The sequence below is a fragment of the Merops nubicus genome, unplaced genomic scaffold, assembly GCF_000691845.1.
Source record: "Merops nubicus isolate BGI_N331 unplaced genomic scaffold, ASM69184v1 scaffold5557, whole genome shotgun sequence".
NCBI classification, from domain to species: domain Eukaryota; kingdom Metazoa; phylum Chordata; class Aves; order Coraciiformes; family Meropidae; genus Merops; species Merops nubicus.
Genome location: NW_008620963.1, coordinates 3,323 through 28,266, shown reverse-complemented (window position 1 = coordinate 28,266; position 24,944 = coordinate 3,323). Strand labels below are relative to the sequence as shown.

General features: G+C 37.9%; 1 protein-coding gene across 1 annotated transcript in view; it reads left to right on the top strand.

The window, feature by feature from the left end:
* Positions 1 to 23,173, top strand: part of HECTD1 (HECT domain containing E3 ubiquitin protein ligase 1) — a 59,764-nt gene extending 36,591 nt beyond the window's left edge. Inside the window, exons 24-41 of the mRNA XM_008944286.1 lie at positions 1,404 to 2,240; positions 5,579 to 5,800; positions 7,558 to 7,691; positions 9,579 to 9,735; positions 10,356 to 10,578; positions 13,180 to 13,234; positions 13,468 to 13,650; positions 13,992 to 14,202; positions 14,283 to 14,368; positions 15,469 to 15,596; positions 17,517 to 17,718; positions 17,863 to 18,000; positions 18,245 to 18,852; positions 19,935 to 20,013; positions 20,125 to 20,218; positions 20,389 to 20,539; positions 21,724 to 21,868; positions 22,223 to 23,173. Of these exons, the coding sequence (XP_008942534.1) occupies positions 1,404 to 2,240; positions 5,579 to 5,800; positions 7,558 to 7,691; positions 9,579 to 9,735; positions 10,356 to 10,578; positions 13,180 to 13,234; positions 13,468 to 13,650; positions 13,992 to 14,202; positions 14,283 to 14,368; positions 15,469 to 15,596; positions 17,517 to 17,718; positions 17,863 to 18,000; positions 18,245 to 18,852; positions 19,935 to 20,013; positions 20,125 to 20,218; positions 20,389 to 20,539; positions 21,724 to 21,868; positions 22,223 to 22,360 (3,791 nt within the window). The 3' untranslated portion in view covers positions 22,361 to 23,173. The remainder of the gene's footprint in view (positions 1 to 1,403; positions 2,241 to 5,578; positions 5,801 to 7,557; positions 7,692 to 9,578; positions 9,736 to 10,355; positions 10,579 to 13,179; positions 13,235 to 13,467; positions 13,651 to 13,991; positions 14,203 to 14,282; positions 14,369 to 15,468; positions 15,597 to 17,516; positions 17,719 to 17,862; positions 18,001 to 18,244; positions 18,853 to 19,934; positions 20,014 to 20,124; positions 20,219 to 20,388; positions 20,540 to 21,723; positions 21,869 to 22,222) is intronic.
* The last annotated feature ends 1,771 nt before the right edge of the window (positions 23,174 to 24,944 follow it).

Sequence of the window (24,944 nt, the reverse complement as noted above, 5' to 3'; positions counted from 1 at the left end):
AGAAAAAATTCAGACTTGCTTCACAACTTTCCTTGCAAAGCTTTAATGACATGAAGCTGCTCAGATACAGCTCATGAAGATGGAATAAAGTCATACAAGAATAATATGATCTAAAACTGGTCATGTGGGGATGAGATGTCTACTTATCAGACCTGAAAATTTTATCCATTTTTAAATACTCTTCCTCCAGAGTGATATTTCTAAACAGAAACTTGCCTGTTATCTTCTGTTTTGGTCTAGGAAGTGATGACTTGTGGATAGCTATAAGGTAAAACCGCACCTGACAATACAAAAAAGAATCTTTTACTTCAAGTTAGCGCTCTGTTTTATTAAGGAAAAATTTGTGTACACATCTGGACCTGATACCTTGTTTTGAATAATTTCTGTCTGAGGTTACAGAAGGTGACTGAGCTTTAAAGATTTTTTTTTCTTTTTTTTTTTTTTTAAGAAAACGTATTTCAGTTAAAATGGTGACACCAAGTTTTGTTACAGTTAGTGTAGAATAAGAAATACTAGGAGGAAATTTTTTAGGTGACTCTGAGATTGCGGTCCATACTCAGAGTAGCAAAAGTAAAGTGGTTTGCCCCTATTTCTGTCCTAGTTAGCTGATTTTTTCCTGTACCCTCATTACTGCATATTTATTACATCTAACTGTTAATACTGATACTCTAAATAATCATTTAACGAAGGAGTTGAAGAGTAGCATCTCTTTTCAGTGTTGTTTTGGTCCCAGTATAAAGTTTCATTCTGTGAACAGTATTATTTTTGCAGCATGAAATCTTACTTGAACTAGTCATTACCTGACTGTTGTAAGACTTTTCCTGTGAATAAGAAACATTTGTGTCTGTGTAAGTTACTGAACTAAAAAGCTGAGTATCAGTAAATTAATTCTTTGACTTCATAGAGCAAGCGTAAGAAATCCCAAACTAATGAGTTTCATAAAATATCTTCTGTCAGGTAAATACACTTATCCACAAGCATCCAATAAAGAAAAACATTATAAAATGTCCTTGTAAGAATTAGAATGTTTTGACAGATATTAACAAGCTATGATGATATGTTTCAATATACATTTCTGTTATTGCAGAATCTAGTAACGCAATTTTGAAAAATCCTAGTCAGTCAGATTCCTTCCTGAAGGAGACTTTACTTTTGACTGGGTTCTGTGAGCCTGAAAACAGAGGCTGGTCATGCTTGCTGCCTCAGAGGGAACACCACTTTAAAATACCACATCGTTTAGATTTAAACACTTGCATTTTTAATTGGCATTAAGGGTTATTTAGTGATTTTATTCATTCGGACATGCAGCCCTTATGAGAAGCTGATCCCACGTTGTGGAGCTACTGTCTGACACGCTCCTGTCTGCTTTCTGCTGGATCTCACAAACTCCTGTCCCTTTCCAGGCTGGATTGATGTCACCTGGGATGCTGGTGGCTCTAACTCTTACCGTATGGGCGCAGAAGGAAAGTTTGACCTCAAGCTTGCACCAGGGTACGACCCTGATTCAGCGGCATCACCCAAACCTGTTTCATCCACTGTTTCAGGCACAACGCAGTCATGGAGCAGCTTGGTGAAAAACAACTGTCCAGACAAGACGACTGCTGCTGCAGGCTCCTCAAGTAGAAAAGGAAGCAGCAGTTCTGTGTGTAGCGTGGCCAGTAGCAGCGACATCAGCTTGGGTTCGACCAAAATGGAGCGGAGATCAGAAAGTGTAATGGAGCAAAATATAGTTTCAGGCACTGACGTCCATGAACCAATTGTTGTTCTGTCTTCCACTGATAGTGTGCCTCAGGCTGAAGTAGGGTCATCTTCCAGTGCAAGCACCAGCACCTTAACAGCAGACATGGGAAACGAAAACGCAGAGAGGAAGTTAGGTCCTGATAACTCAATACGTACTCCTGGGGAGTCCAGTGCTATATCCATGGGAATTGTTAGCATAAGCTCTCCTGATGTGAGTTCAGTATCCGAACTGACTAATAAAGAAGCAGCTTCCCAACGACCTCTAAGCTCTTCAGCAAGTAACAGACTCTCAGTCAGTTCTTTGCTGGCTGCTGGGGCACCAATGAGCTCCAGTGCAAGCGTTCCTAACTTGTCATCTCGAGAAACTTCCAGCCTGGAGTCCTTTGTACGAAGAGTGGCAAACATAGCACGTACCAACGCCACAAACAACATGAATTTGAGCCGAAGTAGCAGTGACAACAATACTAATACCTTGGGAAGAAATGTCATGAGTACTGCAAGTAAGTAAGCTTGCTTTATTTTCAATTGAATTTTTTGTTGTTTCTTTGGCTTTCATTAGACTTAAAGTTTGGGTTCAGTTGGTATGATAGGGAAATTAACTCAGAGCAGCCTTGACCTTGTGTATGTCTACCTGTAGAACTTGCAGCAGAGCTCACAGAGTTCACTTCAGCTGGGAAGTGTTACATGGCTCTGTGATATCAGATTAAGCTGTGATACCCACCAAACAGAAAAAGAAAATGGACTTGATGTCTGTTACATGTTCAGGAAGAGAGAGGGAGTGTGGGTTAGTGCAAGAGGCTGGACACCTAGCAGCAGTAGCTAGCGTAGGATACTCTTGCTGTCTGATCTATGTAGATTTGGCCTAGTCTGCTTGTATCTGCCTGTCCCTGTGATTTTTCCATTTTCCTCAGGAAAGACAGTTTGTGCCTATTGTCAGGTCTCTGAGCTTAGGAACTGAAAGCACAATAAAAAGAAAAAAGTAAACTGCAGAAGGATAGAGTTTTAGTAGATTCCAGCATTCTATCAGGCTGAATAACTTAATGTATTCTAATACTGTGCATGTTTTCTAAAGATGGTGTGGTCATTAAGGCTTAGATTCAGTGAACTGTTCAGGCATATGTATTGTAAAGAAGTTTGTGCTTAACAGTGATTTAAATGGCATTATGTATGTGCTTTAGCATTTGCATGTTCTCAGTTTATAGCAGGTATTAGCAGGTAAGTTGTAAACCTGATTGCTGTGACTTCACTCTTCTGAATTTCCAGCATGCTCCCACCAGAGCTGTTACTCACCCAGCCTTCTGGTATTTTGTTCAGTGATGGTGGTAATAGTTTAACTGGGGAGTTGCAGTTTGTGAGGTAGGCAAGTTAGAAAAAGTGAAGTTAGCCACGCCAGAAAGAAGCACTTCATTTCCTGTTGAGCTTTTGGGCTTTTTTAGGGCTTCTGTGCTTCCTTATTCTAAAATGTGGTGTTTGCTTTTAGCATTTGTAATTTTTTTTTTTTTTTTTTTTTTTTTTTTTTTTTTTTTTATTTTTTTTTTTTTTTTTTTTTTTTTTTTTTTTTTTTAGCAGTGTTAGCTTTTATTCTTGGGGATTTTTTTTTTTAATGTATTCTTAAATTCATATTGTATATTAGTGTGTGAGGAATATTTTCAGCCTGCATTAAAAATGTATATAGATACTCAAGGGAAAATTTCCAGTAATTGATCCTGTTTTAGGCAGACAGTCAGTGCCTCTGGTTCTGAAGTAGTTTTGTGCTGGGGTGAGACAGAGAGAGCTCCTTTGAAAAACATAGTGAGTTACTTCAACAGCTTGTTTATTTCATGCATGTTTGATATCACAGAGTGCTAAAGCTGGAAATAAGAATGTGTCAAATTAAGAATTGGATTTAATACTGAAATATATCCATACTTCAAAAATTATTCCTCATGTAGGAGTTATTTTGTTTTATACATTTTATACAAATGGAAACTGTAACTAGGAAGTTGTTCCCCAAAAAGAGATCAGAGGCTAAATTTGAGCAGTGTAACTGAAGTTCTATTGGATCACTGTAAAAAAATTGGATTTTTTTCTTTTATTTATTAAATTCTTTTGCCTATCCAGCTTTTAAAAATCCAAAAGCCCCCAAAACAGTAATCACAAAAAAAACCCAAACCAAACAAACAAAAAAACCCCACCACCAACAACAAAAACACCAAACCCAACAACAGCAAAGCAAAAGTCAACTCTGAAATCATGATTAGTGATGTAAGTCTTTCTGGACTTGCAGTAGTGGCTGCATTTAGAACATCGGTGTTTTCCAGGAGTTAACTATTGTCTGGGGTGGCTGCTTTGGAGTTGTTCTTGAATCCAGAGCAAGTGCTTAATGGCTTTTTCTGTTCATTGTAACATCAAACTTATAATGAACTTTTATTATAAATTACAACTGTTATTAATTAGAAGTGGGTGGAAGATACAAATACTGAACAACCTGTTTTCAAGTTCTTAAACTACAAAAGACAAACCCTTTGGTTTGGAAAATTTCAGTGCTTTTGTAGGGATCACCGTAGGCTTATTAACCACCCTAAATTTAAACTCCACTAGAAATAATTTCAAGGACTATACCTGCTTGGGTCACCTTGGCTGATACTTTGTTTCCATTTTTATATTTTTATTTAAAATTGTCATCTCTTCCTAAGAGGGGGACGAGAGTTTGACAAACAACAAAAAATAGAAGCAATTACATTTCTTTTTTCTCAAACAGCTACCAAATGCACTTAGGGGAAGAATCTTTGTTGTGTTATGCCCTTCTTCAAGGGTAGTAACCTTTGCAAACCTTGATAGTCTGAAATTCAGATTTTTATTTTTTTTTAAGAATTCAGTGCCTCAGTTTACATAAGCTGCAGTAATGAAAATGTTTACTTTAAAACTGCAGAACTTGCATTTGATAAATTATAGAAAAGTTAGATTGAAAAACATAACGTTTAAATTTAGGTATGGGTGACTCCTCAAATTTGCACATACAAATGTGATTAATCTTCTGTGTTGGAAGATAAACATGCAAAAAAAAAAAAAAAATTTTAAGATTGGGATGTAAAAGTATAGTACAGGTTTTACATAGGTATAACCAATACTCGGTTACGTATGCCACCTGAAATTATTTCTATTGAATTTACAGTTAATTCAGTCTTGCTTGAACTAAAATGCATTTACTGTGTTTTATTTGTGCTGTGAGGTAACTTCTTACTTGTTGCTTTCTTATTCTGACATTTATATAAATCATCCAACAGATATAAGGTATTAAGTTCCATATTTTGCTATATAGCCAACTGGGGCTTATTGCCTATCGTGAACATATGTGCTAATAGTTATGTGAAAGAAAGTCAGAGCTGCTGTAAGAACAAAAATGCACAAAAATCACAAGTTTCACATTTTTCTTATGTTATGGTCTTAATTTATATATAGTTAAACCATTTTCCCTGTAAAATTTTAATTATATTGCTGTTTAGAGGTTAGGGTTAAAGACAGACATGATACTGGAATAACAGATTTCAGAAATATTTTTTGTATGTTGAAAATGTATTGAAGTAATTTCATATTTACAGTGGGATTTTGGGATTTAATAAAACTATTTGTTTTAAATGTATGTAAGGGAATATGCTCAGAAGTGAACATCTGCTTTTTAGGGTGCACTTTTGCCCTGGGAAACCCTTCCCCTTTAGTCTGTTATTCTTTATTGTTAAGTAACATCTGATAATTTTTCAACCCCAAATATATTTTTCAACAAAGGCATCATGCATGTAAATTGTACTCTTCAAGTCATCAAATAATTTATTGTATCTTACCGTATCTTTATCTATAGCTTCTCCTCTTATGGGTGCCCAAAGTTTTCCTAATCTGACTACAACTGGTACCACATCAACAGTGACCATGTCTACATCCAGTGTTACTAGCAGCAGCAATGTAGCTACAGCAACTACAGTTTTATCTGTTGGTCAGTCGCTTAGTAATACTCTAACTACTAGCCTAACATCAACATCTAGTGAGAGCGATACAGGTCAGGAGGCAGAATATTCTTTATATGGTAAGTTTCATTTTTAAATGAACATAAGCAGACTTCCATTAATGATTTTTTTTTTGTTTTCTTCTGTTTGTATGATTTTCTCATGTAGTAGTTTATTATTTACTGAAAAGTATTTGAAAGTTGAGCTGTTAATGTTAGTAGTTCTGTAAGGCAGTATGTAGAATAGTGTTAACATGGTAGTATTTCCTTATGTTTTCAGGTCTTTATTTTCAGCAGTCTACCCCACATTGTTGCTACTATTTATGGTATAGTTTATTTAGGCACTTAAATTTTTTTTTTTTCCTTAAGTAACTTTATCTAACGTAGTTTGCGTATGAACCCCTAATTAAAATCAAAACGTTATTTTTCATTTTGTTGTATAGGCATGCTATGTGCTCAGTCTGAGGTATCTTCTATTACTCAGTGACTGAAAACAGTCTGCACATTATATGTTAAAAACAGTATGTGAAGTTCTGGGTATCTCAATACCGTAATAGTAATTGCGAAAAAAATGGAGCACAGAAATGAACATGACCTGGAGAATAGAGTTACATGATTTGAGGAACAAAATCCAGGGTTATGTGGGCACTATATGCTCTACACAGACATTAGGACAGAAGTTATTTGCAAGATATGAATGCTGTGAAAGAAGATTTAGTTAACGAGGTTGATAATATCTAGGGATCAAGTTGATGAGAAGTCAAGCAAATCCGGGGCTAGATATGGGAAAAATACTTCCTAATGTAAAGCTTGTAGGTAATGAGATATTCTTGAAACAAAAGATTCTTGATTTGTTTAAAATGTAGTTGGATTAAAATTGTTGTGTTGCCTATTGGAGTTGCTTGACAAATATCCGGTAATTTCAATGGATATTGGAATTAAGCCACTTGAAGGCAGTTAATTACGATAGATGCAAATAGCCGTTCCTTTTATTCTTTTAGTTAAGTCCTGTTTGATGTTTTGATTGGATGACAAGCCCTAAAATAGATCATAAACAACTGGACAAATAGAGTTACCTTAAAGTTTCTGTTGGGCCATTGGCAACAATTCAGAGGGTGTTTGGGTGGTGTAGGTAGTTAACATGTTTACAGAAAAATGTAAAAGGTCAAAGATCCACCCACCCACTCCACCTTTGATTGCTGTGAACTTTTCTTCTTCTGGGGGGTTGTTCTTTAAGTCTCAGTACTAGATGGGTGAAATTGAACTTTTTATCTGTCTTCAGCTCCTTGTTACAGAAATTAATTAGCAATTGAATCTTTAAAAACATATTTCTTTAATTTTTATTTTAAATGTTTCTTACATTGTAATTTGTGGTCTAAGCCACACATTCTTAGTGGAAATTACATGACTAACCTGTTTCTAAAATTATTTAGACATAGAGAATTATTTGGGCGATTATTTAGACAGACAGTATACATTTCTGTACCATTTTTTTGGTGATCTTTTCTAATTTAAAATAAATGTGATTATAAAATGTAAGCAAATGAGAAACAGATCACTTGGTGATAAGTTAATTATACAAATGTTAAGTGCTTCTTTTGTTAGTTGTGACTAGAGCTCTGTATTTTTTGTCGGGTGTATGCTGTTATCACAGCTTTTAATCTTATTATACCATAGTAAATGTTTTAGTTTTCTCTTTTTGTTGTTTAAGTGATATTTGTGTTTTCACTCTTACCAATGGCCCTGTTCGTTAATTTTCAAAATTCTGCTTTAAAGGTAATTCTTGGCTTTTGTTCTCTATGTAAATATGTATGTATATATTTATGTATGTATTATAGATTTTCTTGATAGCTGCCGAGCTAGTACTCTATTGGCAGAGTTAGATGATGATGAGGATCTTCCTGAACCGGACGAAGAAGATGACGAAAATGAAGATGATAACCAAGAAGATCAAGAATATGAGGAAGTTATGGTACAGTATAGTTAGCATAGATAATGTCTTAATTGACTGACAGATGCATTAAAAATCTGCAGATTTTTTTTTTTTGGCAATATGGGATCTTTGTTATAATCTTATGATTAATTAAAACTAACGGATTTAGATTTCGAACTACTCGGTTGGAGTACCTGTCCATTAAGACTAAATGAAATACCAAAGTTAAAATCATGTTATACTGTTCATGGGCTGCAAATTGAGTGCTACTTTACAAAGACAGTTTTCTCTTTTCCCCATTCTTACGTATGTTTCTAGTATTAAGCTGTTTTCTTGTGCATTCAAACTGATCCAAAATCACAAGGCTGCACTAGATAGGACAGCTAACAGGGCAGTCCCTGTTCTGTACACATTTGGTTGTACCACCTTCAATATTTATTCCAGAGAAAAGTGGTTTTGAACACTAGTATGCCCTAAGACCTTATAGGTCAGAATTAACATCTTAAAAACAGCCTGAGAACCAGCTGGCAGATGGTAGAAATGGTAGATCACTGGTTCACTGGCTGGTAAAACGGTGTAACTTTGTGGGTAGGCTACTGAATTTTGTAACAATACAGTTCTGTGATGTGTTTAACTTTAAGCCTGTGTGAGGCAAACTGTAATAATTTAAGTATGCCAGAGGGAATCGATCTTAAAACGAATAAAAAAAGGGAAGTCAAACCCCAGCAGGCGAGTCCACATGGGTCTGGCATACATTATCGTGAGTTCTGGCTTTTCATTTGGTTCTTCTTTTGTGGTGTAAATAGTGGTTGGTCTTCTATCACCACTGAAGTCATCAGAAAGGATATTGCAAGGTCTAAGAGGAAAAATATAAGACTTCACTAATGATAATTTTATCTTTGTTAAACAAATGTTTTCTGGAATCATAGGCACTTCGTCTTTTAATTAAAAAGCAAATTTTCAGTCATTTGAACCAAAATATATAGTATTTTAACCTACTGTGATTATGCTTTTAATTGAATCTCCAGCACATTACTAAATATTTAATTATTTCACCTTCTGCACGAAGGGATGAAGTTAGGAATGGAAAAGCCAGTACTAAAGTAGATACACAATGCAAATAATAACATTAGTTAGTAAACTGTTGATTACTTTTCAGAAATTATTAAATTTAGGTACCATTGTTGTTCATGGGAAGAAAGAGAAATAACTAAATTGGCCTTTGCTTAAAATTACACAGGAAGAATTGGATCTGGAAAAGAAAATTTTCCTTTTTTTTTTTTTATTCCGGTTGTGTTCCTTCTGATATACTACATAATTGTTCTCTAAGAGCAGCTGAATAGATTAAAAGCTTGCTGTAGAAAAGTCCTGGGAAAATAATACTTGCTAAACCTTATTAAAAGTTCTATTTCTCCCCACCATAGTAGTTCCAGTACTTTGGTATTTGGTTTAATCTTTGGATAAAATGTATATATATTATAGATCACTGTATGTATACACATTCAAAAAATACTTCTTGTTTTCAGAAATATTGATATGTTTATTTTGAGAGTATTGATTTATTTGGATCTCTGATATTCTGAAATCTGTGGAATATGCAAAACAGCTACACCGAGTTTGCTGGCCTACAATACTCTCTATTTCCCTATGTTCTGGTGCTTCATGGAAAGTTTCATTTGTTCCAGAAGCTGTAAATACACCTGTTTTGAAGTTAGCTCACTTATGCTGATTTCTGTATGTCGGTGGTTTTGATAATTCTCTCGATTCCTGCTTGACCAGTTAACTAGAACTAATATTATTAAGTGCTAGCTTTGATATAGTTTGTTTCAGTTCTAGTTTACTTGACTGCTGTATGCCCTACCACTTAAATTTTTGATCCAAGGATTCTTTGTAGCAGAATATAAAAAGCAACTACTTTTTTTTTAGGAAGAAGAGGAGTATGAAACTAAAGGAGGCCGTAGAAGAACATGGGATGATGATTATGTATTGAAACGTCAGTTTTCTGCTTTGGTTCCTGCTTTTGACCCAAGACCTGGTCGTACTAATGTTCAGCAGACAACTGACCTAGAAATCCCTCCACCGGGTATGCTGATAAGGTGTTGGTGATACTTGGCATGGCTTTATGTTGGAGACTCACTGTTGAGGGCCCATTGGGCTCTGGGGATCCAGTCACTGTTCACCAGTACGTGCTCTGGTGGCTGTGTGGCTTCTCTCTGAATGAGATTTTCATCTACCTCTGCTGGTCCAGGCATTACTGAGGGAAAAGTAAATTAAGTACTTGTAAAATAAGCACAGGCACGAATTTAACTCAGATTAATGATGAATGTCTTGTGATGTCTGGTCCACCTGCAGGGAATAATCTGTGTGTTGGGTTACCCAGAATAGCTTTGGTTGGAGATGGTTTGTTGAAACAGTCTGAAGGACAGAGGCAAGGGCAAATATGATCAAATCAAAGGGGATGTTATCAAGATGTGAGGATCAATGAGGATTTCAGACTTTCCTGTCAGCTTTACTCAGATAAAGAAGTGCTGCAGTTAGAGTCCTTTGATACAGTTTGTATTTACAACCGGTATCACCTCTTTGGCATGTATGCAGGAAGACTTCACGCTTCTTTATTGAGACACTTCATTAATGTTTAAAGCAACTTATCATGCATTACATATTTCATATTAATGACTTCTCAGATGTGTTTTTCACATGCAGGTACACCTCATTCAGAGCTCTTGGAAGAGGTTGAGTGCATGCCTTCGCCACGCTTAGCACTCACCTTGAAAGTTTCTGGTCTCGGAACAACTCGAGAAGTAGAACTGCCCCTAACGAACTTCCGATCTACCATCTTCTACTACGTGCAGAAGTTGTTACAGCTTTCCTGCAATGGCAACGTGAAGTCTGACAAACTGAGGCGCATCTGGGAGCCTACTTATACGTAAGCTCCCAAGTTTGTTATTCTGTGTAGAAAACACAATGTCTAGCTGGGAACGGGGTGTGAAACTCTTAACTTTTCCCTTCCTCCTTTATAGGAAGCAATGCTAGAATTTCATTTGTCTTGTATCTATGTCACAATATTCTTACTGGTTTTAAGGCTAGTGCTCTGACCACAAAACAAAAGTCATAACCTTTACTGCTCAGCTGTGACTTGTTAATAGTATTTCAGAAGTCAAGCAGCTGACCAAGAGAGCAGAATTTGCCCTGTTTAGGGAACTGCTGAGAAGAATCCCATGGGATATAGTCCAGATCCAGGAGCGATGACTGATTTTTCAAGGATTGCTTCCTCCAGACTCAAGAACAATCCATCCAATGTGTGAGAATTCACGCAGAGGCATTAGGTGATCTGCATGCATGAATAAGAAACTCCCAACAGAACTCAAAACATGAAAAGGAATCATGCAGAAGGTGGCAGAAGGGTCAAGTGAGTATAGAGAGGAATATACAGCAATATATAGGAGGAAAATCGAGACGTTGTCCTAGCATGAAGGTATGGGGTTAGAAAGGTAAAGCCCATCTGGAGTTGAATCTGGTAAGGGATGTGAAGGACAAAAAGTTAGGGAACACGTAAAGAAACCAGACATACAAGTCCATGGGACCCAATGGAATGCACCCAATGGCCACTCTTCATTATCTTTGAAAGTCATGGTGACTGTGAGGCAGTTCTGAGGACTGGAGGAAAGGAAGTGTCACTCCTATCCCCCTTGAAGGGCAAGAAAGATGTAGGGAACTACAGACTTGTCACTCTCTCCTTCATCCCTGGGAAGGTGATGAAAGTAGTCCTAGAAACCATTTTCAAACAATGAGGAACATGAAGGTGATTCGAAGTAGGTGACATGGATTTTTGAAGTGGAAATCATGCTTAACTGACCTGATAGACTTCTATGATAAGATGCCTAGCTCAGTGGATGAAGAAAAGCAGCAGATGTTATTTTCCTTGAATTCAGCAGTATTTCCAACACTTTCTTCCTCACTGACAAACTATATTGAAGTATGGATTGCATAGTGTCCAAAAACTGCCTCAACTGCCAGGCTCAGATGGTTGTCATCCTTGGTGTGAAGTCCAGCTGGTGTAACCCGTGGGTTGATGCTGGGCCCAGTTCTGTTTATATACATTAATGAACTGTATGATGAGACAGGGCAGACCATCAGTGAGCTTGCAGACAAAACAAAACTGTGAGGGGTCATTGGTGCACCAGATGGTTGTGCTGCCATTGTGAGACACCTCGTCAAGCTTGAGAAATGTGGAGAACGGACTTTATGAAGGCTCTGCAAAGGGAAATGCAAAGTCTAGCAGCTAGGGAAAAATAAAAATAATTGCATGTGCCAGCACAGGCTGGGGGCCAGATGGATAGAAAGCGGCTTGTCAGAAAATGCCTGAGGGTTCTGGTGGACATCAAGTTGCATGTGAGCTAGCAATGGACCCTAGCAGCTGAGAACGCCATTAGCATCCTGGCCTGCATTAGGGAGGTTGAGGGAGGTGATTTTCCCCTTCTCTCTGCTCAGCACTGGAGTGCTGTGTCCAGGGCTTGTCTGTCCAAGAGACGTGGACACTGGATTGAGACTGAGAAAGGGCTGCTACAGTGATTAAAGGGCTTAGAGCACCTATTATACAAAGGGAGCTGGAGATCTGGGACTGTCCAGCTTGGAGAAAAAAAAAAAAAGGTTTGTGGGGTCTTATCATTGTGTGTGAGTACCTAGTGGAAGGAAGTAGGGAAGACTTATTTATTGTGACAAGTAAAAAAAAGAAGAGAAGACAAAGACAAGAACTAAATGGCTCAAGTTGAAATAGGGGAAATTCCATTTAAATGTAACATTTAAGTATGGATGTTGGACTAGGTCTCCAGATGGTTCCTTCCAACTTGCAGTATTCTCTTTACACTACTCTGACCTTCCTAGCTTTAGAGTAATAGATAGGAACTGTAAGAATATATGATTGTGCATTTTCTGTTTACTACACCAGCGTAGCTTCTGTCATACTAGAAAAGTAACCTTCAGGAAAGCAAGAACTGCAGTAATAAGGTGGTTGCATTTTTTTTTTTTAACTTAAAATTTCAGCAGTGCTCACGTGTTGCACCTGTTCTCTGAGTTGCCTTGTGTGAAAAATGGTATGAGTAACAAACCCGTGTTCTAGCTGGAGAGCACAGGAAGTAGTTGTGAGTGTGCGTATCTCCTGAGCTAATCCACAGCAAACTGCCCAAGGACTTCAGAGTTTTAGTGCTGGGGGGTGTGTGTGTGTGTGTAGTGAAGAACCTGAAGTTGGTTTGGGAAATGAAGATAGGATACTCAAATCTCACTTAAGAAAACATAAATTACATACTCTGCAAGATAAATATTGACATCATGAAAATGAAATGCAAGTTGAAGAACTCTGCTGCATCAGGGTATCCCAGATGTGCTGTGCAGCAAAGAACAGCTGCTATGGCTGTTTGACATCACCTCATCTAAATGTCACTGATAACCCAACAAGTCAATGTGTAACTACAGAATTTAGAGGCTCTGCTGTGAGTAAGAAATACTAATTCATTGTTTTCCTATCTAGAATCATGTACAGAGAAATGAAGGATTCTGATAAAGAGAAAGAAAGTGGAAAAATGGTAAGACTGCCTTTGTGTATGCTTTTATGGCTGTTTAATCAAAAGCAAAACAAATCTTAGTGCAGGTTTTGAAATGCTACATTAAAAAAACTAACAGTTTTGAAATACTCCAAGGATACGAGTGAGTGTATCGGTAAATGCATGCTCCTTTAAAAAAGACAGTATGTAATGCATGTAAAATCTTAAAGACTTTACAATCAGGAAGAACCAACATTTGGTGGTTCCTGTTGTAGGGTTGCTGGTCAGTAGAGCATGTGGAGCAGTACCTTGGCACTGATGAATTACCAAAGAATGACTTGATAACCTACCTGCAGAAGAATGCAGACTCAGCTTTCCTGCGCCACTGGAAATTAACCGGCACTAATAAAAGTATTAGGAAAAACAGAAATTGTTCCCAGCTCATAGCTGCATACAAGGTATATGTCTGCATCCAAACTTTTTTTATTACGAATGGCTGTGTGCTTTGTTTTGCAGCTTTAAAGATTCTTGTTGAGTCAGGATATGACATGGATAGGGAAGTTGAATGTTCACATACCAATAGCAAGCTTAGGTTTTGCTGTTCTCTTTTTCTTTTTTTCTAATGTCTTCTGTTAAGTATAGTAGTGTTAATGTGTTTGAATGGTGATTGGAACCATCCACAGTTTAAGTGTTGAGGTTAAACATAGTAACCATTTCAGTTTCTCAAATCATTAACTTTGAGTGCACTGTCCTAAAGATAGTAATGCAGCTTTCATTCCTAACAATTAATTTTTTACAGGATTTTTGTGAACATGGTTCAAAGTCTGGATTAAGTCAAGGGGCCATTTCTACTCTTCAGAATTCTGATATCCTTAGCTTGGCAAAAGAACAGCCTCAAGCCAAAGCTGGCAGTGGGCAGAACTCCTGTGGAGTAGAAGATGTTCTGCAGTTACTTCGTATTTTGTATATAGTTGCCAGTGACCCTTATGCAGCACGAACGTCTCAGGAAGGTAAGTTAGATTTCTAGCAGAGCATCTTAAATGCTCTAATGGAAATGAAATGAAAAAAATTTGCTTTTGATTATTTTCAGAAGGAGAGGAGCATCCTCAGTTTAACTTTCCACCAGATGAATTCACCAGCAAAAAAATTACTACAAAGATTCTGCAACAGATTGAGGTATTACATTAATGTATTATATACGAAGTATATACATACTACTGTTTTTTTTAATACTCTCCCTTCCTTTTTTTGAAATTGTTAACTTTTTTTACTATTTTGTCTTTCGAATTGGGTCGTATGATACTTACTACCCTATATTTTATATGAGCAAATTCGGTAAGAACAGACTAGTCTGAATAAAAACATATCAAGAAAAAAGTTGTAATAGAATTGTAGCTTTTGGCTATAAAGAATTTTTTTTTCCTGCACCAAACATCAGTGTTACCATGTATTGTACATAGGTCTGCCTGATGATATTGTAACAAAGGCAATTAATTGTGTCAGGGTTCAAAAAGATTCCACATAAAACTTTCAAAAATAGCCTTTAGAAAAGAGTATTTCATTGGTAGCAGGTGAGTTAGATGTGTTAAAAGGAAAACTTCAAGATGTAGTCCTTCAATAGAACTACATTTTCTTTAACAAAGATTGAAAGAAGGTGAGGATTCTTGACTTGCTTGGTCCTTGTGTGCTTTTTGATTTTTTTTTTTTTAATTCTATTTAAGTTGCCCTAGTTATTCATTTTTTTTTTAAAGAAGTTCCTTTTTTTTTTTGTGTACTTTTCAGTGCTGCTCAGGCACCCTGAATATCTTTGTAGTAATTTGTGCAGTCTTTTTTATTATACTTGTATTTTAGAAGAGAATACAGTAATATTTCAGTGAGTATCATCTTTACTACTACCAGGTTTCTTTTGTGTCTTCTGGTATTGAGGAGGTAGTATCTAATCACTTTTGGGCAAAACACAAAAGTTATTTTCTCCAGGTAATTGTATATTCAGTTCCTACAGTGCTTTGAGTAGTACATAGACCCAAGGTTTACTACAGCTTCTAGTGTCTTTGTGGCAAAGCATCCTCTGTCCACTCTTGAGTCCTAGAAACACTGAACTTCTCATAGCATTCAAAAGGAGAGGAAAAAAATAAGTGGCAGTTACATGGAAGGAAGAATCTTGCTAAAGCACTTGGGTGTAGTGGATGTCTGCATACTTAATTACAAAATTGTTGCGACAGCCAGAGCCTGATATTAAGACTTTTCTTGTTTTTCCACCTTGCATTAAACTACAGGAACCGCTGGCACTGGCAAGTGGAGCTTTGCCAGACTGGTGCGAGCAGCTAACAAGCAAGTGTCCTTTCTTAATTCCATTTGAAACAAGACAGTTGTACTTCACATGCACAGCATTTGGAGCATCAAGGTAAAAATAAAAATAAAAAAAATTAGAATAAAAAGGTAAGACTTGAAAAAATATATACAATAGGTTATTTTAATTGCAAATTCACAGAAGGACCTTATCATAGGGAGACAGATTTTGCTTGCCAAATGTAAAGCATTTTGGCTAGTAGAAAATAAAGATTGAAAACTTCAGAAAGACTTTTGGATGCTTGGAACATTTCTTGTTCTTTGTGTTGGAGGTTTATGATGAGTTGCATAACTTCTGCTTGATATCTTCAGTAAATTCTTTTGAAGAAATGTAGTTTTTCAACTTTAGCTGAAAATTTGCTTCTGTACCTCTAAGCTAGGTTATCCTATCAGGCAGTAATTCAGCTGGGTTGCAGTTCATTGCATAAAGGGGTGAGAAACAAACCTGTAAACATTCTGAAAATAAATGTGGATTAAATATTTTTTGAAAAACATATACCGAAGTATGCGTCTTACGTCTTCATAGCTCCTACAGTGGATTGGTGATTATTTGTTTCGGTACCTTTATTTATAATTCACTGCAGTCTTAATGAAACAGACAAAATCTAACAAGAAGGTGTTATTTCAAAAGTTTAAAACATGTAAGAGTATGCTCTAAAGTGCTTCATTATCTAGGAATCCTTGATTTAATTGCAGTAGTGATTACCTTGAGAGTATGTAGACAATGTAAACCTTTTTGCCAGCTTACTATCATAGAATCATAGATGTAATGTATGTAATGAGAAGGAAGAATTTAAGGGGTTTGAGGTTAGGGTTCTTGGCTGGGGTTTTTTTGTTTTCCAAAGAGGAAGGGAAGTGTAGACAGTGAGTTGCAAAAATTACTGTTGTGTCTAATACACAGTAGAAAAGTCTCATGAAAGGTGCAAAATGAGTTAGACAGAAAAAGGAAGAGAAGAAAAGGTATTGTCTTGAAGGAGGACATCAGTTGAAATCTTCTTAACGTAGAAATATTTAACTTCTATGGAAAAATGGTCCAGAAAACTTGACCAGGGTGGGGTGTGTGCGCTTGTTTTGGTTTTCTTTTGAAAAAAGGTAGTGTTTTAGAAAAACGGTCTATGCTGCTGTCTATGTCTTAGTGAGGCAGTGATGCCTCAGGACACATGGCATGGTATTTACTCTAAGCTTTCTTAAGCTCTTAAAATAGTGGAAATAGTTCTTAAAACTCATATACTCTATATGAACTTTGTGCATACGTACACATGGGGGTGTGCACTTTGTCATGACTCTTGACCATGCTTGGCAATCAGCTGACAGATGGTGGCTTTGTAGAGGTAGTTTATAGCTGCATAGATGACAACACGTGCAAGAATTTCAAACTTAGACTACATGTAAGTACTGCTATTAGAAGCAGCTAATAATTGCCATCACTCCTTTGGATCCGTGTCTGTATGATTGCACTTCAGTTCAATGTTTTTCCTCTTCTCTTGTTTAAGTAAATAAATCCTGTTGTGAAGCTTGATCAGCATCAATGGGGTGATGTACAACTGCCTTGCAGTCTGTAATGGAAATTGTACTAAGTGTCTATAAACGGTTTTGAGCATCTGTGATGAAAAAGTGCTGCAGTCAATGCTTCCATCTGTTCATACTGCTCTAGTTTGAAAGCTCTTGTCATTCTGATCAAACATTCCGTATGTTTTCATTGGTTCTATCTGTTACATCAGAAATTGTCTGCTTCTTCATAGCAATTAAAAATGACCTTTTTTTTCTAAACTCCTAAAATACGAAGGAGCCCGTATTTGGGCATTTCAGATATTTCTGAGAAATACTTTGGTATATAACTTTTTTGAAAAAAGAAAAGACGATTAGAAGGAGGTAATAAATACTTGCCACTGAGACAAAGCTAACCTGCTTACTTTGAAGTTTTCATGCTGGTAGACATTGGAGCTTGAAACAAGCCTTGATTTTCTTTCCGCAGGGCGATTGTGTGGCTGCAGAACAGACGCGAAGCCACTGTCGAACGGACGAGGAGCACCAGCACGGTGCGGCGCGATGACCCGGGGGAGTTCAGAGTTGGGCGCCTCAAACACGAGAGAGTGAAAGTTCCACGAGGTGAATCCCTGATGGAGTGGGCAGAAAACGTCATGCAGATTCACGCAGACAGAAAATCTGTGCTAGAGGTAAATCACATCTGCCTGGCAGAGCGAGGTTAGGCAGCTGTTCCTGATGTACTGGCCAGGATGTTGGTTAGCCTGTCCATAACCAATGCTGGACAATTCCGCGGGATTTTCTTTTATTACTAACATTCCTTTATGTTTTCCTAGGTTGAGTTTTTAGGGGAGGAAGGAACAGGCCTGGGTCCTACCTTGGAATTCTATGCTTTGGTGGCAGCAGAATTTCAGAGGACAGATTTGGGAGCTTGGCTTTGTGATGACGATTTTCCAGATGACGAGTCTCGTCAGGTACATTTCAGTCTACATTTTAAACTGAATACTTGGGTAAATGAAAAGCAAGCTAGATATCAGGAAGGGATGAACACATGAAGGGAGAGCAGCCATTCATCATGGTCAAGAATGATCACTGCTCCACAGCTTGCTCTCTTACTCGTTCTCTTTTTTTTTAACACAAGTAGAGCATAATATTAAACAGCACGCATGTAAAGTTCACGTTTAATAACAGAAACTTTTTTTGTCTCTCTTAAATCAGGTTGATATTGGTGGTGGATTGAAACCTCCTGGCTACTATGTACAGAGATCATGTGGACTCTTCACAGCACCATTCCCACAAGATAGTGATGAACTTGAGAGAATAACCAAACTCTTCCATTTCCTTGGCATTTTCTTGGCTAAATGCATTCAGGATAATAGACTTGTGGATTTACCCATTTCTAAGCCTTTTTTTAAACTCATGTGTATGGGGGATATTAAAAGTAACATGAGTAAATTGATATATGAATCACGGGGTGACAGAGACTTGCACTGCACTGAAAGTCAGTCGGAGGCTTCTACAGAAGAAGGGCATGATTCCTTGTCAGTAGGAAGCCTGGAAGAAGACTCTAAATCAGAATTTATTCTTGATCCACCAAAACCTAAACCTCCCGCCTGGTTTAATGGAATTTTAACGTGGGAAGACTTTGAATTAGTAAATCCACATAGAGCCAGGTTTCTAAAAGAAATTAAGGACCTTGCAATTAAAAGGCGTCAAATTTTAAGCAACAAAAGTTTGTCAGAAGATGAAAAAAACACAAAGCTACAGGAATTAATGCTGAAGAATCCATCAGGTTCGGGGCCTCCACTTAGCATAGAGGATCTTGGGTAAGAGTTTTCATATTGATTTATAAATACGCAAACAGTGTTGTGTTAGAGAAAAATGTCAACACGTATCATTAAAAATTAAGATTTCTTTGTTTTAAATAGTATTGTTGCAAGGGAGAATCACTAGAGATGCAAGACCCAGTTTGCTGTCTCTAGCTGTATTCTTGTTCCTTAGTTTGAGGATTTTCTCTTTTCACTTGCTCGGTTTCCTGACGTTAAAACTTAAGTATGGCTGCACTGCAATGCCATGTGGCTCTCTAGAAACACACAAATATTTCTAAAGACTTGTAGAAAAGTGTCAATCAGTAACTTCTTTGCTATGATAACTTGACATTTATCAAGTTTTTTGGATAGCTTTTGAAGGGGACATACTGAATTTCAGGTTGCATTAATAGTGCAGTGTTTGACTCCATGTCAAACAGAACATGTGTGAACTTTTAGCAAATGTTAAAGACACAGAAGTGCTCGTGCTTGTGTAAACTTCTGTCAGGGTGTCATGTTTTGTAGTTTTCAGTTATTTATTTTGAAACAACAGTAGTTTTTCCACCATTAATTTAAGGGTTTGCTTGTTAAAATCATGTGCCACAAGGATTGTGTGGTGAGAGTTCTGAAGCCTTAGGGACTTCAGCATGGCTTGTTAACAGATGGGCAGCACGTAGCACCACTGAAGAGTCTAAATGCCCAGTACCTTAAGTGGCTCTGTAACTGGTTTTGCTGCAAATTAATGTAAAGGCTTTTTTGAGTTGGCAAAGTGAATGAAACAGCTTGAGTAGTTTCGAAGCTGATGGCTTAAGGCTATCAAACTCTATAAAACATGGTTATCAAATCCAAATAAACAGTCGGTGAGTATGCGTACGTGCATGGCATAGATTTGGAACATGTGTAGTTGGTGTAGTCCATTACTAATTGTAGTTCTGCATTGTGGTACCACTGTTTGTGTACATACAAAATGATCCACAAACACTGGTTTGAAATGAAGTGAGATGCTTTTGGGTGTGTAGGGTGCAGTTTATAAATCTGGTGTATTTGCAAAAGCAGTAGCAGACGTGTTTGCAGTTAGTAACTGTCTTTGTATTTTGAAGTCTGAATTTTCAGTTTTGCCCTTCATCCAAAGTATATGGATTTACCGCTGTGGATCTCAAGCCAGGTGGTGAAGATGAGGTAAGGGAACAACCTACCTCTATGATCTAAACAGCAGTCAAATTTTCACTGTCTCAGCAGCACATGTAACGCCAAGTGAATTCTTACAGTATTTATCTGTCGTCTTTGCAGACTGTGACGATGGATAATGCAGAGGAGTATGTGGACCTCATGTTTGACTTCTGCATGCATACCGGCATACAAAAACAGATGGAGGCATTCAGAGGTAATTTTAACGATGGCAGAGTATGTAGGCAGTTAGGTGGACTACTTGGTGTTCAGAGTGTGTTGGTTCAAAGTGGTGGCATAGAGTGGTTTTATTAAAATATAATTGAATTGCTGCCAGTATTTTATACGCATTCATTGGCCTATAACTGTATCTTGTGTAAATTAAAGATGGCTTCAATAGAGTCTTTCCAATGGAGAAGCTGAGTTCCTTCAGCCATGAAGAAGTTCAGATGATTCTTTGTGGAAATCAGTCTCCTTCTTGGGCAGCTGAGGATATCATCAATTATACTGAACCTAAACTGGGATATACACGAGACAGGTACTTGCATTCTGAGTGATTTTAAAATAGTAGCTAAAAGATATGTTAAGTGACAAAATGTCCAGAATGTTCACTAAATGAAGATGCCAATAGGATGGGATTGGTCATCACTGAAGAGCAAGTGATTGTCCAAACCTACATGAAATAACCATGTATGTTACAACAGATAGGTTAGAAGGCACTTGGCTTTGTGATGAGAGAGGATAAAAAAATTTTAACTATCGAAGGGTGAACAAGTAGTGGCGATGTAATGACAGCTGAGTAATACAGGCTATTAAAAATGGCATTTTGGAGTTTTTAGTTAAATCTTTGGTGGTGGTGGTTATAATTCTGTTCAGTTGAGTTTGGTTGTTACTTGTCCCTTCTTGCTTTCTCTTCAAGTACGGTTGCAAAAGAAAATGTACTATGAAGGGAACAACTATAGTGGCTATTTGCTCTCAGGAGGTGATCTCAGATGTTTTGGGGTTTGTTGGGTTTGGGTTTTCTGGCTGCTTGCTCTGTTTGGTAGCAATAACATACAAATGACTTCCAGGCCTCTGTCAGTATAAGCCTGCCAGTCAATCAGAGATGCTGCAGGGAGAGATTCTTCCCCTCTCCCTGTCCCTGCCCGCGAAGGTGCAGCTGGGGTGACAGTGCCCAATACCCGAGGGGGTGTTTCCCCAGGCTGTGATTTCTCCATGTCCTGTCCTCCCTCTCATGCCCTGGGCTGCTGTGGGTGAAAGCGGTGGTGTCTGGGCAATTCCTTCAAGCTAGTGTGTTACGTTCTTCCTATTTTTTTTTCACATGAGGGTCTTGAGCAGGGTAGAGATGAAATCATACAGAAATTGAAGTGGCTTTATACTGTAGAAGTGGTACAGAAAAAGTCTTAAGATTAAAGGCAGTTGGATTCTTATGGGTTTGAGCTTTATCTACTTCTTTACCCATACTTACACAAAATATGCAAATAACACTCCAATATAAGTATGGAGAAAAGTTCTTTACCTACATTTTTCTGTGTAGTACTCAAAGGAGATTAACGCATAGGTTTTACGATGTTTTGTTCTTACTACTGAAGAGGCACTAGAATCTTACAGTGACTGCTTAGACACAACTAAATATTGTAGTTATATTATCTCAAGTTAAGGGAAATTGAAAAAAGACTCCCTTGTCATGTTATCGTAACTAATTATTTAATGTGTTTTAAGCCCGGGATTCCTTCGGTTTGTGAGAGTCTTGTGTGGTATGTCTTCGGATGAGAGGAAGGCTTTTCTCCAGTTCACCACTGGTTGTTCAACACTCCCACCAGGAGGGCTGGCAAACCTGCACCCCCGGCTCACCGTTGTACGCAAGGTACGGCTCCCTCGGGGTGCCCTTCAGACCAGCTGCTTTGGCGCTGAACCCGACTGTCGCTGCATTAAGAAATAGCAATGGTTTGTCTTCTTGTTCTTTATTTCTGACACTCCGACACACTTGCAGTACCAACCCCTGTTTCAGGTTTGCTCTCTGACTTCCTGTTTTCATATGAAAGCATTAACATACATGTAAAGCAGTTATGTTTGTAAGCTGGCCTGTGGCTCTCCTGATGCCACCGTTTCTTGCCAGCTGGTGTTACGTACGCGGTAGCTGCCGCCAGTGACAGGAGTGTAGAATTTTCCACGTCCCTGGCGAGTGAAGCCGCTGCAGTAAAAAAATGTTTCTTCTCAGGTTGATGCTACAGATGCAAGCTACCCGTCTGTGAATACGTGTGTGCATTACCTCAAGCTGCCCGAGTATTCCTCTGAGGAGATCATGAGGGAGCGTCTGCTAGCTGCTACCATGGAGAAAGGCTTCCACCTCAACTGAGCCGCTCGCCGCAGCACGGGACACGAGGAAGTGGTTTTGATACGAGCGAAGCCTCTTGTGTTTGTGCACGAAAAACATGATCTCCACGCCGTGGTCTGATGAGACTTGCCTTTGTTTTCACCCGTGAGGCTTTAGGAACATGTGGAATAAGTTTGTTAGCTGCTAATGACAAAATAAATCCGTGTACCTACACAGCCAGCAACAAATAGGCACAGAACACCGTGTGATGCTTCAAGGGCTTGCACAACTGGAAATTAAGGTGGTTCTCTTTGACTGTTCCAGAGAACAGATCATCAGATTTTCAGCTTTCACTGACACAAGTTTCTAACAGTGTATTTGTGTAAAGTTTGTCATTTAATACCTTGTACACTACAGTTACCATCACTGATCCCTGTTTTGCTGGCTTTAAGCTATAACCGGTCAGAAACTTGCTTCCTTAAATCTTAGAGTTATATGGGCATCCCCAGCTTTATCTTTTTTAATGGTGCCTGCACTATTGGAGTATTTTAGTGGGTTTTTGCATATAATCATGCACAACCTTTATTTTTTTTCTTTCAAGTGGGAATATTTTTTGATTTCTCAAATGCCCTGGTATAAAGATCAAATCCTTAAGTGTGTTTGTGCAGCTCAACAATAAAGCTATTAAAAACACTGGTTCCTAGTGCAAGGCACACTTAAAGCAAGTTTTACTTTGGGTTGTATTTTCTTTGTATATTATAAACATTTATTTAACTTGTTGCAGTTTGAAGTTTCAAAAAAACACCCAATGTGTAAGCTTAAAAGTAATCATTAAAATGTTTGCAACATATAAAACCTGTCTCCTCTGCATGTCTCATTCATACTTATTACATCATTAAACCTCTGTCCACGTTCTGAACAATGTGCCATACTTTTCTCAAGGTTTAAAAGAACTACGTAGCAGTAATTTATTTCACAAACTCATCTCTGTGATGAAATCTTTTCCAAAATTACACAGTGCAACTTTTTTAAGAACTAGTCTGGCACTGACACACTCTGGCCGTTTTTGCAGCTCTCCAGTGGGTCCATGTGACCTGAGCTCATAGCTCTTCAGTGCATTGGAACAAAATCTGGGTCACGTGCTGCAGCTGATTCAGATGGAGTGTCTGTTTGGGTTTCAGCATGTGGTGAGGTGTGTTTTGGTAAGAAGTGGCTTAAAGCAAGATAAAGAGAGATGCTAATATGACTTTAAAGATACTGAAGTATTTAATACCAGAAAGGAAAATGTTAGTTGAATCTGTGCAGTAAGTTTTGTTCTGTGCCAGTTCTCTTTGGTAACAATCTTCTCTTGGAGCACTGCTGAGGGGGGCTTGCCAAAAGATTCTGCCCTATGTGTATAAATCAGGTTGATGCCAGATTTCTTTTCATAGCATTATTTGTAGGACTTTACAGGCATTGCCTTTGAAATTTTGCTCAATGCATAACTGGAGGAGACTCTCCATCCCCACAACACTCCTGTGTCTGTTGTGCTTCAACAAAACAGTTCCATAAACCTTGTATAGAAGTATTTGCTCCAGATGCAATGTCAGCACTTGTTTTGCTGTATGTATTATTATTTTTAAACTGTTATAAAGACTTTTCTCCCACACACTGCTTCACACTCTGCTCCTTAGACCCTGGTTGTTTCTAGATGCAGTTTAGTATGTGCTCTTTCAGGTTCAAGTTATGCCTAGTGTTGATGCAGAGGTTATGAAGGAGGAGCCAGATGCCTTAGTTCTAGACAGGTAAGTGAAGCTGAGCTCAGCCTGCTGACACTCCTCAGTGACCTAGAGTGTCGTGTGCAGCTATCGATCAGCACGTCGTGTGCCTGTGAATACAAGTGAGCATGGGCACGTGGTCCTGCTGGGGGGGGAGGTTTCACTGGGGACCTAGCTGGAACAGAGGAACGTGCCTGTCTTCTGTTACTTGTCTTTTGTACGTGTAATCATGATGCGTGGATAGAATACACAAGAGAAAAAAATACTGTGCTGAAACAGAAAAGATTTTTTGTAATTAATGAAGTCAATGTGATAAAAGATGATAAAACTTGTAATTACTGTTTATTAATGTTGTACTATTTAAGTGCTAAATACTTTTAGTTACAATGGTATGCAAGAATACTAAATACATATATACTTCTGTTACTTTTGTAACCGTGATTTTCATGGAAAAATGAGTGAAACCAGCTTTTTAATTAATGATAAATCTCATTTGGAAATAGTCAGTCATAAAAGTTAAAGAACTTTTTATTGTACATTTATATGAAGGCTTTTTAAAAAAAATCAAGTTGGCACTTAAAGAAAGCACTGAAACTTGGTTTGAATTTATATTTCCATATTTTCTGCCTTCACCTAGGTCTGGCGCAATGCTGCGTATTTCCAAGTGATACCTGCATGGTCACGTGTAAGTTTCCCTTACTTTATGCTCAGTCAGTTTTAAAAAAATGTTGAATCTTCCAGAGAGAGTTTTGCTGGGTCTGATGTTGAAGGTTCCCCTGTATGTTTAGCTGTACCTTTCCATTACGTGTGTAGGGTATAAGAGAAACAGGAAGTATTTTCCAGCTGCTTTGAATATTGCAGGAGTTGCT